This window comes from Pelodiscus sinensis, chromosome 7 (assembly GCF_049634645.1).
Source record: "Pelodiscus sinensis isolate JC-2024 chromosome 7, ASM4963464v1, whole genome shotgun sequence".
In the NCBI taxonomy this organism is placed as follows: domain Eukaryota; kingdom Metazoa; phylum Chordata; order Testudines; family Trionychidae; genus Pelodiscus; species Pelodiscus sinensis.
In genome coordinates this window covers 66,299,814-66,320,121 of record NC_134717.1, presented here as the reverse complement: position 1 = coordinate 66,320,121, position 20,308 = coordinate 66,299,814, and the positions used below count along the sequence as shown (strand labels likewise).

The 20,308-nt window shown below is 42.9% G+C and overlaps 2 protein-coding genes and 1 long non-coding RNA gene across 4 annotated transcripts in view; 1 reads left to right on the top strand and 2 right to left on the bottom strand.

The window, feature by feature from the left end:
• PMS1 (PMS1 homolog 1, mismatch repair system component) overlaps positions 1–7,223 on the bottom strand; it is an 84,938-nt gene extending 77,715 nt beyond the window's left edge. For both annotated transcript variants that reach the window (XM_075934175.1, XM_075934177.1), the window contains exons 1-2: positions 7,070–7,223; positions 4,148–4,304 (exon numbers count right to left, since the gene is read on the bottom strand). In XM_075934175.1, coding sequence (XP_075790290.1) covers positions 4,148–4,279 — 132 coding nt within the window. In that variant the 5' untranslated portion in view covers positions 4,280–4,304; positions 7,070–7,223. The remainder of the gene's footprint in view (positions 1–4,147; positions 4,305–7,069) is intronic.
• A 4,616-nt stretch (positions 7,224–11,839) lies between these two features.
• Positions 11,840–20,308, top strand: part of ORMDL1 (ORMDL sphingolipid biosynthesis regulator 1) — a 12,299-nt gene continuing 3,830 nt past the window's right edge. The window contains exons 1-2 of the mRNA XM_075934189.1: positions 11,840–12,013; positions 18,207–18,358. Of these exons, the coding sequence (XP_075790304.1) occupies positions 11,840–12,013; positions 18,207–18,358 (326 nt within the window). The remainder of the gene's footprint in view (positions 12,014–18,206; positions 18,359–20,308) is intronic.
• Positions 11,849–20,308, bottom strand: part of LOC112544166 (uncharacterized) — an 18,458-nt gene continuing 9,998 nt past the window's right edge. Inside the window, exon 4 of the long non-coding RNA XR_012905372.1 lies at positions 11,849–11,988. This is a non-coding gene — a long non-coding RNA (uncharacterized LOC112544166). The remainder of the gene's footprint in view (positions 11,989–20,308) is intronic.

Below are 20,308 nucleotides of genomic sequence, written 5' to 3'. Positions count from 1 at the left end.
CCTTGCCTCTATCAGAAAGAGGCAGCAATGGGGGAGGGGAAGAGGAAGGAGTGCTTCAAAGCAGCAGTGCCGCATGGAGCCTGGGGCCAGACCCAAATCGCAAATTGCATCGACTATTAGATTAGCCAAATAATTGAAATTTTACATCCCTACTCAAAATAGGCAAAATTGTGTCACATTTCCTTGTGAAGAGATTGCAGGACACATGTTTGTCTATACAAACATGTACAAAGGAAAAAAGAAACAGTTAAGTAATTTTATATTGTTCCAAAACAAGTAACATATTAAATTATATAGTTTTAGGAAAGCACTACTATTACACTATGGACTAATAAAAGTTATTTCAATATCTAGGTCATGATTTTATAAAATATAAACCGAGAAAAAGATCAATACCCTGAATGTTAAAGATGGTTCATTCTTGTTTGATCTTCCCTCCCTTTTCCAAAGAGTAGTGCATGTTTTGTGAATGTATTCCACTTTATTTACTCACCATAGTTAGGGCCCTACCAAATTCAAGGTCCGTTTTGGTCAATTTCATGGTCATAGGATTTTAAAAACTGTAAATTTCATTATTTCTGCCATTTAAATCTGAAATGTCACTTATTTGTGAGGGGCCATAAGATTATTGTGAGTGGAGTTGTGGTCCTGCTACCCTTACTTGTACACTGCTGCTGGTGGCCGAGCTGCCTTCTGAGCTGGGAAGCTGGAGAGCAGCACTTGCAGGCCAGGAGTCTGATTCTGAACGCAGAGCTATTGCCAGCAGCAGCGCAGAAGGATCATACAGTATAATATTGCTATTCTTAGTTCTGCACTGCTTCCTCAGACCCAGGCCCTTAGTCCGCAGCTGCCAATCTCCAGCTGACCAGCTCTGTAGGCAACAGAGTAGAAATAAGGATGCCATAATATGGTATTGCCACTCTTACTTCTATGCTTCTGGGGAATACCAGATTTCACAGTCTGTGACACATTTTTATGGCCATGAATTTGGTGGAGCCTAATCATAGGCTAGATCAGTGTTTCCCAAATGGTGTTCCGCGGGACCCCAGGGTTCCACAAAATGACAATAAGGGTTCCATGAGAAAATTCCATTACAATAACATTTTATGATTAAAAAAAAATAATATTATGTGGTTTTTGTTTTTAAATATGTGCAATTAAACTAAATACTGATCTCCCGACCTTGTTTAGCATTTGTTTATTATTATCCTTACTTATATGGAGCTAAAAAAGTAGACCACAAATATTAGACAGTTATTAGGAGTTCTGCAAAATTCTTTCAAGTTTAAAAGGGTTCCGTATCCAAATAAAATTGGAAAACACTGGGCTAGATCTTTCACATGCAAAGTAAATGGGAGTCATGTTATCAAATGTGTAACAAGGACCTACAAGGATTTTTTTAATTACAATTGTGTACTTTTTAGTTTCTCTATAGGATACAGAAAAGAACTGCATGCAAGGGGGTGGTGATTTAGGGTTAAGTATTCTGCTCATTTCTTCATCCTACAGATGTAAAGATTATGAAGTCAGTTCTCCCTTTGCTTTTACTGGAGAATCTATGAGAGAGATCTGAGATATTTACTATAATCTCTGGCAACATTAATTCAAAAGGGCAAGAATGTTAATCTGGGACAAAAGCTTGGTTTATTCAAAACAGCAATCATGGGATTTAAATTGATATTCTTAAACACAAAACACTGACAATCAGAGTACAAATCCTTATTTGTCTCATTGTTCAACTTTCACACTCTCTGTTTTTATGAGATTACCATCACATGGAGTCCATCTTAGACTAAACCTGGTGTTCTAATGTGTAAATGATAGACAGACTTAAAAATGTCAGGCCTTCGTTATAGATCAGAAAGAAGCACACCTGTTTTTCCCTTTATAGGTTACATTTATTGTTAAAAAAATCGTATAGTCGATAGTGCTGTATAATTATTTTGTCAAAATGATGCCCTAAATACACTCGCACAAGTCTACTGTGATGAATTCAAAAGACTTCTCTCTCTAAAAGGCAGCTGGCACTAAGGGGACTGAACATCATGATTCATCTTATTGTTTCCCAATATATAGTTTTCTCCATGGGAGATTTTTCCCCACTATTTTAATATGACAAATGTTAACATCTAACAAAAATTAATATTAAAAAGATGCAGGTCTAGAACTATAAATAACTAAACTGAGATGGCTAAATTAAATATATAACTTAAATGAGAGGAAGCATGTTATTCTGGGGCATCATAACAAAGTTTTGCTGTTTGCTATACTGTAAATGAGAAACATCAAAACAAACGTTATAATGCAGATTACTCAAATCACAAGCAAGGAGACTCACTGTCACAATGACTGGACTAGATAATTCAACCTGTTTCACTCATTTATTGAATGGTTCTCTGAACAGATTATGATCTAACATACAATATGTGCTGCAGTAAGCAGACATAATAGGATGAATTAAAACTAGTGTGATAGTCTTAAAAGAAATTGGTATTGATCAACTACAGTATCTTGGATCAGCAGTTCCCATACATTCATAGACCATGTGATCCACAGAATTGCCTGAGGTATGAGAAGACTGAGTGGCTAAGTACTACTGTCTTTTCCCCTTATTTCCAACTGCTAAAATACATTGTTTCAGCTAGACCAGACTAACACGGCTGCATCTCTATCACTAGGGAATATTTAGTCAGATGTGATCAGGTCATTTTCTTTATTTTAGGGTTTGTTGGACTTCTCTGTGCTGAACCTGGGTAAATACCCCCCTATGCTGTAATTTCTAAAATTGATGCCAGGGAAGCAATTCTCTTGTTTTTTATCTTCTCTCCCTTACCCTCCTCCCCCCGTTTCTCTGTGGCACATAGCAACCAAGTAATGTTTCACCCGAGTGTGTTCTCTCTTTTTTTTTGTTGCTGTTCATAAAAATCACTCTTAAGATCATGATCTGATGATTCTTGGGTCCTCGAAGACGGGAGATTCTGTGCGCACGTGCCTAAGACTACACAGCCAAATTATAAGAGAAATTAATGTAACAGCTGAGTTTCAAACTCTCTCCAAGGGAAGGGTTAAAAGAGCTTGATTGTACCTCACAGGAAGGAATTTCCAACTGTACCCTGCTGGGTTTTCAAAAGGGTTTTGCATTTGGGTGGTAGCAGCGATTCTGATCCAAGATCAGGAAATCTGTGATGTTAGGGAGTTTTAACACAAGTCTTTAGTGGCAAGGTATTTTAAAGTCTCTTTTGGGTACCCACCTTCTGCACTTAGAGTGCCAGAGTTAGGGACAACCTTAACACATGGCCTATGTTTTCTCTTTGTTCAGTGGTACAGCGCAAGCAATGGCAAAGTAAGCTTTCCAACACTGCTCCACCAATGTACTAATGTGATTCAAATCTGATCTGGCGCAAACAAATCAAGAGGGTAATAGAGACTGAATCTTGGACTAGCTGCTAAGATAGTGAGAGCCAAAAAGGAAGCCAATTCTGATGTATAGATCTGTCCATTAGGAACTGGACTGATACCCTCCACTCATTCTTGTGTCAATAAACAAACATCAGGTGGCAACATTCAGAAATTCCCTTGGTTGAATTCCAGTCAGTGGATTACCAATGAAATACAATACAAATCAGATTATCCAAATTGCTCTGGGCACTTGTGCAGAACTTCCAGTGTGAGCAGATGCTTTTCCCAACCTTCTGTAAAAGAAAGCCTGAACACACTGTAGTAAAAAACTCATCTCCCACTCCCTTGAGTTTATCTTAAAAAAAAAAAAAAAAAAAATCAAGAAACTAACAATAAAATAACAGTCGGTTAAGCTATCTCTCCAGCCTTAGCTGCTCTAACGGTTCTTACATCAGAACAGTTCAATCCACACTCTAAACACTATCCATGCAAAGAGCCACTCCCACCTCCATTGTATCTGGCTGGACTAAGAAGCCACCTATTTCACAGTCTGAAGAGCTCACTCACTAGGGATGTGAAAGGGTAACCATGTACACGGGTAACCAATGATCCTGGGCTCAGGGGTTAACCTTCACGGTTACATGCAGGCTCCCAATAGGCACCCTTACATAACACAGGAGAAATGTTCCCTGTATATTACTATCCAGTTTTCCATCTTATGTCCAACTTAGTCCCAGAGAAGACTTACCAGTTTAACGTCAATACTCGTGGCATTGGCATCCAAGGAATTCTCTAGCAGCTCCTTCACTACACTGACAACTGATGTGATCGCTTGAGAACTTGAAAGAAGACGGACAGTTTCTGCTGGCAACTGCTTCATCCCTGGGCTTTTAGAATCAGAGGAGCTGAATGGAAAGAGGTAATAGAACAAAAATGTAATGGGTGTTTTACAAACATGATGAAATTTCTATTCAATCATTTTTCAGTTATCAGTATGCACCACATTTAGTTAGGTGAATCATGTGGTTACAGAAACAGTACCAACTATATATTCACTAGGAGAGATTTTCTGTAGGGTCAAGCCCTGTATCAGAAAACACTAGTGTAACAGGAGAGAACTTCTACATTAGATAGTGGTTTCAGAGTAATACTGAGCAATGGGCAAAACAATATACAGTCCCATGGTTATTCTTCAGACTTTGTTTTCTGTTCAAGACTGTGTGTGCTCACATGTTCCCTGACTAAATGATTACAGCCTCTCCCCGAGTTACAAACGAGTTATGGACAAAACACTTGTCCATAACTTGATCTGTTTGTAACTCGGACCCCACTGAGTTACACGCGACCATGCTGTTCGTAAGTGCGGGTCATGTTCGTAACTCGAGGACTGCCTTCATGACTTGAGGACCACGGGAGCTTTGGTCATAAGTGCGAACGGTCGTAACTTGACCGTTCGCAACTCGGGGAGCGATTGTACTGTATATGGTCCTGAACCTGTAATCACGTCTACATAGATGGACCACTCTGCCCATGAAGAGCCTAGGATTGGTGCCAAAATCTGAAAGTCACAAGCCCCTCTTTTTTCTAACCCTTCTGAGACTAGACTTTTTTTAAACCTGTGTAAAATTACTGAGCCAAATACAGCCCTCAGATATGCCAATGTAACACATACTTATTTAATTGGAGTTCTGTATAACATAAAAGCAGAATCTGACCTATTGAAGGCTGGGTTCTGGTCTCTTAAAAACTGTCATATTCAGTGTCAGTGTGGTCTAGAGCAGAAGAATAAGACTTGAACCAAGGACTTCAAAATTCTAATCCTGACTCTCCTACAGACTCACCGTGTGTTTTAAACAGGTCATTAATTTCTCTGCCTCTCAATATCCCCCATCAGTAAAATGGAAATAAAACTTACTATACCTGCCACAAAGGACTATATTACCTATAGAACACTCACATACGGTCATAAAACAGACATAGTGCTTTACAAAGACAGATAAAGATATATTCCCTACACTGAAGTGTTTGCAATCTAGCATCCTGATCCTGCAAACACTTTTATGCATGTGCTTACCTTTGTACACCTTGAAGCTAATGATACTCACATGCAAAGCAAAATACATACATAATAGAAGAACTGGGGCATTAAGGTGGACATTAGTTAATATTTATACAAGCTTTAGATTTTAATCTCTCTCTTCCCCTCCCCCCCCCCCACTGTAATATTAGGTTTGTCTTTAGAAAGGACCGTGTCAGAGAATTTCAAGTGTTTAAAACATAACTTAACTACTGATTTTAGTGTCCTCTCATAAGCTTAAGCACTTCCTCTGCCAAGTCTACCCTCAATTAGTTGGTAAATATTGATATTTCCCTACACAGTTTTAATTGAAAATACCATGGTTAACTGCATTAAAACAAAACAAACCTGCCCCATCCCCACCCCCAACTTTAGCTTGCTGAATGTCTTTATTTGACGACGAGTCTTTAAATAAAAAAGAGAAGATTATTCTCTCATTGGACAAAGGCAAAGATCAAAAGGTAACACCTGGATTCTCTGGTGGCCAAACCATGTACTCTGCAATCAAAATAGGTCATATGTGGAAACTGGCTGAATTGCAAGTGTTGTTATGAAGGTCATAAATTTGAATCTCTGGATTTCTATGCAAGGAAAATCTTAATCGCAATGCCATTTTAATAGCATGTGTATGGGGAAGGGGACTAGGGTTGCCAACTTTCCCGACTGGACGCCATTCACACCAATGGCATCCAGTCCACCCAGTCAGAACAGTTGGCAATCCTAAAGCTAGTAATACAGCGTATGGCCATTTCTAATATGATCGATATTCAGTGAGAACTTTATGCTTTGGAAAAACTGTTGCAAAAACTAACTGTACATGCAAGTGTCTTTCAATTCCCTAACCTGTTATAGTCAACATTATACCTTATCCATCACCATAGCATCTGAGTGCCTCTCAGTAGTGGTTTTTTTTAAAATACACATACTGCTAAGAGTCTGCTAGAAAAGATGAGTCAAAGAAGTGCACCTATTCCTTGGAGAAACAGTTGGCAAAGGTTTGCGATCGTCCTTAGTTCCCATGGTCCAAGGGTGTGCCTAGATTACATCCCTCTTTTGACAGAGGGATGTAAATTAGGCACTTCGAAATTGCAAATGAAGCCGGAATTTGAATTTCCCATGCTTCATTTGCATAATTGCATCATGGCACTCTTTGGAAAAAGCGCTATTTCGAAAGCAAAACTGCAGTCTAGACATGGTTCTTTCGAAAATGGAAACCTCAAAAAAGACTGAGCCTGAAAAACCTCCAAGTACTGTCTACCTCCCCTCCCCGCATCTTTTAACCCCACATCTCTCTGCTTTCCACACAATGTAGTGTCACTTCCTTTGCACTGCCCTAGATTGTTCACACGCAGGTGAGGAATGGCACAAAGGAAGTGACAGCCAACCCAGCCAACAGCCCCCACAGTCATGTGAAACTAGTGAGTGAAACGTGCCCCCTCGCCCGGCTACGCCTGAGGGACGCGACGGTCCCAGCCGCTTGTCCGCTCAGGCCCCGATCCCGAGGAGCTGAGGGAGCAGCTGCGACTCCCGCCACACGCGGCAGAGGCGGCTCGGCATTTCTGGCGGCCAGGCCCAGGCACTTCCCGCTGTTACCTGCGGCCTCTGGCGGAGGCAACCGGCGAGTCCCGCCGCTACACCGCACGTGACGAGCCGCCTTCCGTCCCGAAGGTCACCGAGCCAGCGCCGCCTGCTTCCGGGCCACGGGCGCCCGCCCGCGAGCAGCGCCCCACCTGCCCGCCGCCGCGCCGCGCCCCGCCCGCGTCCCTCTGCAGCGCGCCGCTGGGAAGGCCGCAGGGCAGCGCGGTGGGCCTGCCTCGCTGCTGGCCCCGCCTCCCCGCGCCTGCACCACTGGGCGGCTGGCGTGCGCCGCAGCGGGCTGGCCGCTGGTGAGAGGCGAGCTCGGCAGCGGGCGATCGGTGCGGCGCTGCGGAGGGGAGGCGGGTAGGTCCCCCCCCTTGCCGTGGGTCGGATGGAGCAGCGGGGGGAGGGCCGTGCCTAGGGGGAAGGGGGCTGCCGAACGTGTGCGAGGTGGGTTGTGCACAAGGCAGATCCACAGGCGCACCTCAAAGAGGGCTGCGGTCCTGCGATAACAAAGCAGCAGCAGGCCCCGCACACACCGGCTCTTGTGCTGGAAAGGGGCCTAGCTCTGATTTTTTTGTCAGGGCTTCTCTCCTTCGGTGCCTGTGAATGGGATCTCTGCCCTGCAGCAAATAGATCTAGCTTGCTTGCGGGCTTTGGAGTCTGCTTTTGCCCAGATTGTATGCCAGATGGAGCAGAAAAACAAACGAAGGTGGATCTTTTATATTCACACCGAATGCAGGTAGCTAGAGTCAGGATCTACAGGGGCTGTTTTTTGTGGCTGAAGGGCTGCATTGTAGAGAGTGTATTATCTCCCATGCCAGTCAGCAAAATAGCAAACATAAAATGTGCCTGATACAGTGGGAATTTTTGGGGGATGGGTGAGGGAGGGGAGAGTAAAGGATTTCACCCCTAGCTACCTCTCATTTTGGGCCTCTTGTTTTAACAGGGAACTTTTTGCTAGTATGTGGAAGGATAGATACCCTTACTTTCAGTGATGACTGGAGCCTGTCTAAAAAAACCCTCTGCTTTCAGGTAGTCAAGAACTAAAGCATTTTACAGGCCTCGGGACACTCAATAACTTCTGAAACGTTTCACAATTTTGGAGCCTGATTCAAATCTCTGTTATTGTGAAGATTATATCTGGAGTTAATTCCATTGGCATCACTTGGTTTACTCTGGATTCAGGTAAGTGTAACATCAGAATCTGGCTCCTCTTTGATAAATTGTGTGTGAGGATGAAGCTAGAAGAGGCAAAGACAACCCAGTAACTTTTAACTTGATAAATGGCTCTTCAGATAGCTTAACAGTAGTAGTGGCCAATGTAAATGTGTGTGCGCGTGCATATGAGAGGAAAGTGGGAATTGTTTTGCTTTTAAACATTCTGTAACTGGTTTTCCATTAATCATATTTTAATGTGAAGTTTGTCTTACAGCTGTGCTATACAGTTCTCTAAGGCACTTGTTGGCTTGGAAAAGCCCTTATTGCAGCATGATGATAAAAGAGGTTTAAAAAAAAAGAAAAAGTAGCACTCTGCCCCTTTATCCCTACTTAGCATCAGTGTTTAACATTGGAGAGTTTGCATCGGAGTGTAGACTAGACACATATTTTACCTTAAATATAGGCTGAGGTAGAGCTAACAATTAGAATTTGATCAGGAGATCTCTTGGTCAGGGGCTCTCTTAAAAGAAAAGGAACTAGAGTCCTAGTTGTCAAATTGAGGAGATGGCACCTAGAGTCCCTGAAATTGAAGGACCAGCTAATTCCTTTTTCCTTCTGAGACAGATCAACTGCCTGGAATTCAAGTTTACCATATGTGCCTTTCATCTGACACCTTAGAACTGAGCACTCTCCAACTTGCATTGACAATGAAAAACCTATCAGGCTTTTCATAAGAATAGGATAAGGGATGTGAAAGGTTAACTGGTTACCCAGTTAGCCAGTAAGTATCACTCTAAATGGGTAATGCTTACTGGTTCCAGTTACCTAGTAACCTGCAGGGGGCTGGAGCAGCTCCCTGCCTTCTGTAGGCAACTTTGAACTTTTCTTGTTTGGAGCAGCCTCTGTCTGCAGTGGTCCCAGGTGCCCTGCAGGCAGGGGCTGCTTCGGTCTCTGAAGCAGTCTCTGGCCATGGAGAGCACAGTGTGCCCCACAAGCAGGGACTGCCTGGCAGAGGCTGGGAACTGGGAGCTGACAGTAGCCCCAGCCTAGGGCTGAGAGCGAAAGCCCCATGGGCTGGAGAATGCTCCAGCCGGGCTAGAGTGGTCCCCAGCCCAGAATCCCACCTTTGTCAGGATTTTACTTCCCTAGTATAGATAACGCTAGTCTCACTGCCTAATATATCCTCTTTCCCTTCAGCTTCCAAACAGTGGTCTTATGCACGTTCAGGATGTTAAATAACGATTCATTTACTAGTCAAGTAGTCAATGGAATTTCCGTCGACTAGTCGATAGGCACTTCCGCATTCCTCCTTTGAAATGTACATGCAGCCCAGAGTCCCGCTAACTCCGGGCTGTATGTGGCATGCCAGCTTTGAAATGTACAAGAGTCCCGAGCTGATCCCAGATTTCATGGAAATGCCGCAGGGAACCTGGGATCAGCTGGGGACTCCCTGCTGCTTTGAAGTACCCCTTCTTCCCCTCCCCTGATGGAGGCAGCAAGGGGGGAGAATCGACTAGTGCATTTGCTTATTGGATAGTCGACTAGTCCTTAACATCCTTAATGTACATCTCACAAACACCTTTTTCTAAAATTGCCTCAGTGCCATTTGGCTGTTTCCCTCCACTCTAGAGGTAGCTTTCAGTTCTGCAGCATGTAGAACTTTAACGTGCATTGAGATTAAAAGTTACATAATTTTTATCCATTAATAGTTTGTAAAGAATAGTCCATGCATTGTGTTTCATTACACTTAAAAAGCTTTAATGTCCAAAATACAGCATGGATTCTGGCCAGAATGAGGAGGTGAATGTGGTATGAACATATCTTAATGATTAAGAGTAAGAGTCACTTGTCAAGCCAATTAAATAAGAAGACATTGCAGGGTCAAAAGATCTGAGTGATTTCTACAATTTATGTGCAGTACTAGAACAATCTGGATTCTCCTACTAAATTGTGGTGTTGATTATGGGATTCCCACCACATTTGAAGACAGAGAGGTGTTTCTGATTTGAGCACTGTAATTCGTCATTCACGTGTGTAGATTTGGAAATAGGTTTGTGCAAGTACTGACTCCAAACAGCATCATCCCAGATTAATCTGAGGTGTGCAAGATGCGTCCATTCATGTTACACATTGACCCACTGTCACTGCATCAGTACCTGCCATCCCTAAGAACTTATACTCTGGCTTGTGTGTTTGTTAGGCTAGTAACTTCAGTTGGCTGGTTTTAGGGAGAAAGAAATGTGGTGTTCTAGGAATGAATAGAACTAGTTCTAGCCTTATAGTGTGACAACATGAATGAGGCAGCATTTTTTTTAAACAAGTGGTGGATATAAATGGAAGAAGTCATTTTAGTACATAGGGCCAAACTGGTGGGACAAAGCAGGGCAGGGATTTCTCCAATAAATATTTTTGCACCATCTCAGCTGCCTCACAGGCAAATACGGTAATTAAAATTTAATGAGAAGCAATTTTCACCTGAACATCTCAAAGCACTTTGCAAACATTAAGCCAAACAAAATTCCATCAGGTAAGAAAACTAATTCTTGAGTTATTCTAGTAGCTGAATCATAAAGTTGTTCGGGTGGTTTTTTTAAGTAACAAATTGCAAATCCCATGGCTGATTGAACTTGATATTTATAAACATGGTTGAAAGGTCTTTTTTTTCCACTGTTTCCATCACTTCATATGGACTCAACTGAGACTTTTCTTCAGAGTGGTGTTTTAGGGTGTGATGTAGCTGGTTATGTTGATTTGTGTGTGGGTTTTGATGTGCTGGGAGAGTTGTATAGATTTGTGGAGATGGTGAAGGAGGGGTTTGTGCTGCATGTGTAGAATTATTGTGCTTTGTGTCTAGGGGGTGGGCCTGGGAGATATCTGTTTTGTGTGGGTAACAGTTGGACAAACAAATTTGGTTGGAACAAATATTCCACGTTGCATGCTGTCTCCCACATATAGCTGACATATACATATCATACTATATCTGTAATAGGGATGTAAAATCCCAGTTAACTGATTAAACCTTAGGTTTAACCAGTTAACTGATTAAGCAGGACCTTGCTCATGCCCCACTCTTTGCCAACAGAAGGAGCCGGCAGCCCAGCAATACAATAGGCCTCCTGACCCCCACAGGGCTGGAGCAGCCCTCTGCCCGTGGTGGGCAGGGGGCTGCTCCTGGGTACCAGTTAACTGTTCCTGAGCTATACTCCACATAGGTGTAATTTGTAAAGTTAATATAGGTGAGACCTTAAAAACTGGATAGTTAAACCACAAATCCCTATGATGACTCAAACTGGGGATATTTGAACAAAAAGTGTCTTCAATCATGGGTGTAACTGTTTTCATCACTACATGCTCTTTGGACATTCTAGGCTTCAGAGTGACAATTTTCAAATCTTATTGTGTAGATATTCAAAGTCAGACTATGAGTTCATGTCAGAAGAAAGAACTCTTAACTTCAAAGTCCGGTGTTCTATCCAATACACACATTCTCACTATGTTACCCCATAATAGATGTAAAATAGTCTCTCTCCTAGTCTTAAAATGAGATATGAAATATACTTAATATCTGTAACATATGAATCCTGTGATACCAAACTTCATACAATTTTATTTTTATAGAGCAAAATGAACGTAGGAGTTGCCCATAGTGAGGTAAATCCAAACACCAGGGTGATGAACAGTCGTGGAATGTGGCTAACTTATGCACTTGGAGTTGGTATGCTTCATATTGTCTTGCTCAGCATTCCCTTCTTCAGTGTTCCTGTTGCATGGACCTTAACAAATGTGATTCACAATCTGGTGAGTACTCTGTCTTAATTAAGAAATTAGTTGATATTAATGTACGTAGGTATGATATAGGAGAGGAGAAAGATACAATCCACTCTAGGTTGTGTGACAATGAAAGCTAAGTGGCCAAACTGTTTTACTTTCTGCAGTGAGATTACTCATAGTAATGTTAGGCATTTACAGTTTTTAACAAGGGCAAAAAACCAGAAAAGGTAAAAGATGGGATTATTAATTTTGGTGTTCAAAGTCTTTTAGTTGAATTGGGGAAACAACTTAAAATGTTTTAAAAAGCTTTTAGAAAACTCAAACAATATTGCAAATCATAAATGCCAATTGGCTTGCTAATAACTATGCACTTTATTCTAGTTATAAGTAGATAACCCTCAAATATTAGTTGGAGTAGCATACAATGTTGAACAAACACTGTGTGTAACCTCCCTGGTATTAGCTATTAATCTAGCTGAAGAATGTGGAGGTGACAAAAATAGGATTTTATGCATTTAATCCTAGGATGGAAACATTTGTTGTGCTTTATGGTTCTTTACACTTTGGAAGAAGGGATTATATTAGCTATATGTGATAGAGGTTAATAATGGGGGATTTTAATTACCCCCATATTGACTGGATACATGTCACCTCAGGAAAAGAAGCGGAGATAAAATTTCTCAATGGCTTAAATGACTGCTTCTTGGAGCAGCTAGTGCAGGAACCCACAAAGGGAGAGGCAATTCTCGATTTAGTCCTGAGTGGAGTGCAGGATCAGGTCCAGGATATAACCGTTACAGGACCGCTTGGGAATAGTGACCATAATATAATAACATTCAACATTCCTGTGGTGGGAAGAACACCTCAGCAGTCCAGCACCCTGGCATTTAATTTCAAAAAGGGGAATTACGCAAAAATGAGGAGGTTAGTTAAAGAGAAATTAAAAGGCACAGTGACTAGAGCCAAATCCCTGAAAGCTGCATGGAAACTTTTTAAAGACACCATAATAGAGGCCCAACTTAAATGTATACCCCAAATTAAAAAACATAGCAAGAGACCTAAAAAAGAATCACCGTGGCTTAACCACCATGTAAAAGAAGCAGTGAGGGACAAAAAGGTATCTTTTAAGAAGTGGAAGTCCAATCCTAGTGAGATAAATAGAAAGGAACATAAACACTGTCAAATCAAGTGTAAAAATGTAATAAGAAAAGCAAAAAAAGATTTTGAGGAACAGCTAGCCAAAAACTCAAAAAGAAATAACAAAATGTTTTTTAAGTACATTAGAAGCAGGAAGCCTGCTAAAAAGCCTGTGGGTCCCCTAGATGATCGAGCTATAAAAGGAGCAATCAAGGACAATAAAGCCATTGCGGAGAAACTAAATGATTTCTTTGCTTCAGTCTTCACGGCTGAGGATGTTGGGGAGATTGCTGAATCTGCACCGTCCTTTGTGGGTGATGAATCTGAGGAACTGTCCCGGATTGAAGTGTCATTAGAGGAGGTTTTGGAACAAATAGAAAAACTTAATGTTAACAAATCTCCGGGACCGGATGGCATTCATCCAAGGGTTCTAAAAGAACTTAAATGGGAAATTGCTGAGCTATTATCTGTGGTTTGTAACCTATCCTTTAAATCAGCTTCCGTACCTAATGACTGGAAGGTAGCCAACGTGACACCAATATTTAAAAAGGGCTCTAGAGGCGATCCTGGCAATTACAGACCGGTAAGTCTAACTTCAGTACTGGGCAAATTAGTCGAAACAATAGTAAAGAATAAAATTGTGAAGCATGTAGAAGAACATAATTTGTTGGACAAAAGTCAACATGGTTTCTGTAAAGGGAAATCCTGTCTTACTAATCTATTAGAGTTCTTTGAAGGGGTTAACAAACATGCAGACAAGGGGGATCCAGTAGATATAGTATACTTGGATTTTCAGAAAGCCTTTGACAAAGTCCCTCACCAAAGGCTCTTGTGTAAATTACATGGCCATGGGATAAGAAGGAAGGTCCTTTCTTGGATTGAGAACTGGTTAAAAGACAGGAAACAAAGGGTAGGAATAAATGGTAAATTTTCAGATTGGAGAGGGGTAACTAGTGGTGTACCCCAAGGGTCAGTCCTGGGACCAATCCTTTTCAACTTATTCATAAATGATCTGGAGAAAGGGGTAAGCAGTGAGGTGGTAAAATTTGCAGATGATACCAAACTGTTTAGGATAGTCAAGACAGAAGCAGACTGTGAGGGACTCCAAGAAGATCTCACCAAACTGAGTGATTGGGCAACAAAATGGCAAATGAAATTTAATGTGGATAAGTGTAAAGTAATGCACATCGGGAAAAATAACCCCAACTATACGTACAGTATGATGGGGGCTAATTTGGCTACGACAAATCAGGAAAGAGATATTGAAGTTATCGTGGACAGTTCTCTGAAAACTTCCACACAGTGTGCAGCGGCGGTCAAAAAGGCAAATAGGATGCTAGGAATTATTAGGAAAAGGATAGAAAATAAGACCCAGAATATCTTACTGCCCCTGTATAAAACTATGGTATGCCCACATCTTGAATACTGTGTACAGATGTGGTCTCCTCACCTCAAAAAAGATATTTTGGCCTTGGAAAGGGTTCAGAAAAGGGCAACTAAAATGATTAGGGGTTTGGAACGGGTCCCATATGAGGAGAGGTTAAAGCGACTGGGACTTTTCAGTTTAGAAAAGAGGAGACTGAGGGGGGATATGATAGAGGTCTATAAAATCATGAGTGGTATGGAGAGGGCTGATAAAGAAAAGTTATTTATTAGTTCCCATGATAGAAGAACTAGAGGACTCCAAATGAAATTAATGGGTAGCAGGTTTAAAACTAATAAAAGAAAGTTCTTCACTCAGCATGTTGTCAACCTGTGGAACTCCTTGCCAGAGGAGGCTGTGAAGGCTAGGACTATAATAGAGTTTAAAGAGAAACTGGATAAATTCATGGAGGTTAGGTCCATAAAAGGCTATTAGCCAGGGGATAAAATGGTGTCCTTGGCCTCTGTTTGTCAGAGGCTGGAGAGGGATGGCAGGAGACAAATCGCTTGATCATTGTCTTCGGTCCACCCTCTCTGGGGAACCTGGTGCTGGCCACTGTCGGTAGACAGGATAGTGAGCTAGATGGACCTTTGGTCTGACCCAGTACAGCCGTTCTTATGTTCTTATATGTGATAGAGGTTTCTTTTAAAATCAGTCTTCACACAGGGCCAGATACAACCCTCACTGAAGGCAAGAGAAAGATAACTGACTTTGGTGGACTTCAGGATTATAATTAAAATCTTTGACCTAGAGCCTGTAAACACTTATGCAGAAAGGTAGAGGTCCCACTGATTTGTATAAAAATACTCGCATGCATATGTGGTTGCTCACTCAGCCTTAAAAATAATTCTCGTAGGCTATATCTACACTACAGCAGGTTGATGCTCTGAGATCAATCCATCAGCGGTCCATTTAGCTGGGTCTAGTGAAGACCTGCCATATAAACTGCAGATCATTTTGTAGTTAACCCCTGGAATTATAGACCTTGTGATAATTTGACCTAAGGTACATCGACTCCAGTTACATTATCTACATAGCTGGAGTTGTGTACTTTAGGTTGACTTTCTGTGGTATTGTAGAGACAGGCTTTGGGGTCATAGCGTTCAAACCTGGAAGATGATGGTCCCAAGTCTGAGCTCCTGTATATCACAGACCACCAACATCTGTGAACTAAGTCTAACAACCAAAATTATATCAAAGTATGACAGCCAACAGGAGACTAGACTGTTATGTGCCATAGGCAGAGATTAGGAGAGACCGAGGTGCACCAGTGCTCAAGGCCTCCACGATGGCTGGGAAATTAACTGAGATATCACTGACCCTTACTCATACCCAAAGTCACTGCCAGTCTGAACTGAGGAAAAAATTTGTTCAAGCTGCCTTTTCTGACTTAAGATGCTATAATTTTGCAGAGATCATTTAAAATGTATATATGTGAGTATAAACATTGTCAAGGTTAGAGAACAAGGGCCACGGTCAATCAGCTTGTGCCATAATTGAGATTAATTTATCTAGCATCCTGAGACCACCACCAATCCAGTATCAACAACAAGGGCATGTCTACACATTCAATGCTTTCACTAGGGATGTTAAATATTGGTTAACTGAATAGCCGATTAACTGCATGAATTCTTATCGGTTACTCGACTATTCTGTTGTCCCCGGGGATGAGGCCAGCAGCCAGTATACGTCAGCCCCACTCTCGAGGAGCCCGCTGCCATTCCGCACTGCTGCCTCTGTATCAGAAGCAGCAGCGTGGGGTGCCAGGCAGGAGCTGTTCCGCAAGGGGAGCCAGTTTACACACCAGTTCCCCTCGCAAACTGGCTGCCTGTCACCCCGCGCTGTTGCCTCTGATACAGAGGCAGCAGCATGAGGTGGCAACAGCCCCTGTCCAGGGAAAGGGGGTTCTGAGCACTCAGACCCGGCGCAAGTCAGAACTGAGTCAGGCTGCCTGCTTGCCTGGCTCCTAATACCCTTGCTGCAGCGCTGCATTTAAAATGTAAGTCCCAAACCCGGCGCAAGCTGGAACTGAGCCAGGCTATTGGCCAGCCTGCTAAAAAACTTGATGGCAATACGGGGAATTGTGTGTAGTCTATAGCATTAACTGATAACGCTTTTGCTTATCAGTGTTAGTGGGAGTCAGTGTAAGTTATGTTGCTTGGGGAGAATTTATTCACATCCCCAAGCAATATAAGTTATGCCAACATAAACTATACTATAGACATAGCCTAAGACAGTGGTTCCCAACCTTTTTGATACCGGGGACCGGCAAACCCATTCACAAACTTTTGGTGGACTGGTAACTTTATTTGCATATTCATTATGAAAACAATGACTATGCAAATAAAATGTTACTAGTCTGCCAAAAGCCCAGCCCCGAGAGCACCCAGTGCCAGTCTTACCTCCTAGAGCTCCCCCCCGCACTCTTCCACTACCTCCTAGCACCAAGCACTGATCCCAGAGTCCCCTGCAACCAACCCCCTGTGCCAGCCCCCCATCCCAAATGCTTCAGTGCCAGCCTCCTTTCCAGAGCTCCACTGCATCCAACTTTCCCAGAGCCTCTCCCAGTGCCAGCTCCCAATATTAGCCGCATCCCCAGAGCCCCCCCCGATTCCAGCCCTAACCCCACAGCCCCCCCATTACTAGCTCAGTCTCCAGAGCCTCCCAGCACTAGTCCCACCCCACCCCACTCACCTAGCCCTGTACTGCTGCCTGCATCGCAGCAGGACTAGGGAACACCACCCAACACCTCCCCTCCCCCTGCGGCTGTTGGGAGAAGCATGTCTCCCCACACCTATCAGCCAGCCAACATTGGCCAGGGGCGGGGTCTCCTCCAGCTGCAGAAGAACGCTTCACTGCGTGGCGGGAGGGCCGCTCAGCGTGGGGGGGGGGTCTCCTCCTGGCCGCAGAAGAGCGCTTCTCCTGCGTAGCTCTCCCGCCGCACAAGGAAGCTCTCTCCTGTAGCCAGAAGAAGACCACACCCCTGCCTGGTGTTGGTTGGCTGAGAGGTAGGGCAGGACACGCCTCTCCCAACAGCCATGGCAAGAGTGGTATACTCCAGCCCTGTGGCCTGGCAGCCACAGGTCCACAGCACAACCACTGGCCTAGGATTTTCCGTGATCTGCCACTATGGAGGGAAAAGATTGCTCTGTTAATGAATGCTGTACTAAAAAATTGCAGTGCACACCTATTCAAAGGCTTGTTTTACCAATTAGACTAAAAGCTACTAAGGGGGCTTTATCACATTCTCTTAATCACTGCTGACTTTAACACTGTGTTTTATGACTACTGATTAACAGTCCTGAACTTGTTAGTGCTCTTACTTACAATCTGTTTCATCACATAATTCTTGCTGTGCAATCTAATGGATAAGTCACAAAATTGGGAACCGTGAACTTAGGTTCTAATCTTATCTTTGGGATTGACCTGCTGTCGTTGAGCAAGTCACTTTAATTCTTTGCGTGTCTTTCTCCTCACTCCACATTCTCCCTGCTTCTGTGCTTTTGTCCGTCCAGGTTATAAGTATGGCACAAACTCCTTTACTGTGTGCCTGTGTCTAGCACAATATAGCTCTGATCTCTGATGGGGTCATGAAGAGGCTACAGTAATACAAAACAAAAATAATAATGCTACTTTTTAAAAAAAATAATTCTTCCCTAGGGAATGTATGTATTTTTACATGCAGTAAAGGGAACTCCTTTTGAAACACCTGACCAGGGGAAAGCCAGGCTGCTAACACACTGGGAGCAACTAGACTATGGAGTACAATTTACATCCTCACGAAAATTCTTCACGATCTCTCCAATAATTCTGTGAGTTTTGCACTGTTAGAATCATTCTCTTTTGTGGAGATGTATATATTTTAGAAAGTATGCATCTGTCTGTCTGTCTCTGTGAATCTAGTTGTTCAAGAACCGCTAAACAGTAAGAGCTAGGACCACCAAATTTGGAATACAGCTTCCTCTTATCCTAATGTAAAGCAAGGTCAGAGTTTGGTTGTGCCAGAAAATTGGGCTGTGCGTGGAATTCAGTTTTCCATAACATGGAATGGAGGGGTTTAATAGGTGGGTCAGTTATGCTTTGCAGTGACCACTGGGTGCAGCAAGTATGGGGGACAGTTATGCTGCAGAGTGACCACATGGGGGTGGCCACACCTGGAAGAGTGTGGCCAGCTAGGGCTCTCCATATTTCTGGACACCGACCCAAGTAAGTGCCCTGCCTGCCCCCAAACCAATTCCCATCATCCACATTGCCAGATAGGAGGAGCTCCACCAGTCCACAGCCTCCCCGGATGAGCTGCCAGGCAGCCCAGTCCTGGACCCGACCTCCCATCTCCTGCCCTGACTCCTGTACTCCCACCCTGAGCTCCACACCCCCTGCGCTGACCCCATAACCCCTAATCCTGTCCTGAGGGTCTCCCCCCCCCGACACACACACCTCCCAGCCTCCTGCCCTGATGCCTTCACCTCCCACACACACCTCCAGTTCTATGCCCTGAGTCCTGCATCCCTCACAGCTCCCAGCCCTGAAGGACCAAAGCAATTCCAGGTAAATCTTCTAGTATATATCTATGGAATAAAAACCTTCAGTTAATCTATTAGTGATACTTTTTACGTCTGTTACATCTTTTTCCTTATTTATTTTTGTCTCTATTTGATGTTCGAGATTAAACTAGTTTAGTCATTCTTTTCTATGCAGTTTTGATCCTTATTCCTGAAATAGAGGCCCAATTTTGACAAGACTGGTTGAACCTCTCTAATCTGGCATCTTCAGGACCTGACTGGTGCTGAACTATGGGAGGTCAATATTTCTAGCAGCATTAACAACACTTTTAAAAGCCTAGTAAACAGTGGAAGACAGTTAGAGGTAAATTTGAGCTAAATAATAGCACAGAAACTGAGAGCCAGAATTGGTGGCTATAAACAAATTTTATGGGACTGCAGGAAACTTGGCCACGTCCCTGTTAAGTGGACATCTGGCTAACTAAAATCACACTGGATCACAGATGTTGCCTGACCAGAGAGTGCCAGACTGAGAAAGGTTCAACTTGTATTAACAAGCAAAAGGGTCTGTAGAATTGAGTTCTTTAGGAACTAACAGTACATTTTCCTCAGTAAGTAGCATGTGTCTCAATAATTCAAGTCTCAGTATTTGTGATTTTGGCTTTTATAAACATCAAAAGCGCCAATCTCACACTGTCTATGAACTTTGCCATACTTTTTATTGAGTCAGATTCATAGCACTTCATGTCAGTTTTGCATTCTGAATTATCTGTATTTACACTAGTTACGTAACAATATAAACACTACTAAACACTTCACACATCTCCGCTGGCGTTGATGGAAATATGCAAATATTTTTGGAGGGAAATTCAGTTAAGTACTAAAAGTGCTAAACAGCATCTTGCAGGATTAGGTCCTACACCAGAATTTGAAAAACTTAACAGACACCTATCTACTAGCCAAAGGACCTAATCTTCTTGTAAGCAGCCAGATTCAGTGATAAGTAGTTACCAGCAAGCATGGTCCAAGGACAGTGTGCTGATGAGAAGAACGGAGTGTGCCTCTCTCTGCCTCAGCTGCTGAGAAGTGCCAAGCTTCCTAGCTTCTCAGGGGCTCCAGAAGTTTATATGGAAAATAGCTAGTTGTTTTTTATAAAACTTGAAGCTTCCCTCCACTTTTCTCACTGTTGTGGGAGAGGTCTTTCTTGGAATTCTCCAACTCAGAGTCTCCCTAGGATAGGGGGTAGGATCCACACTACAC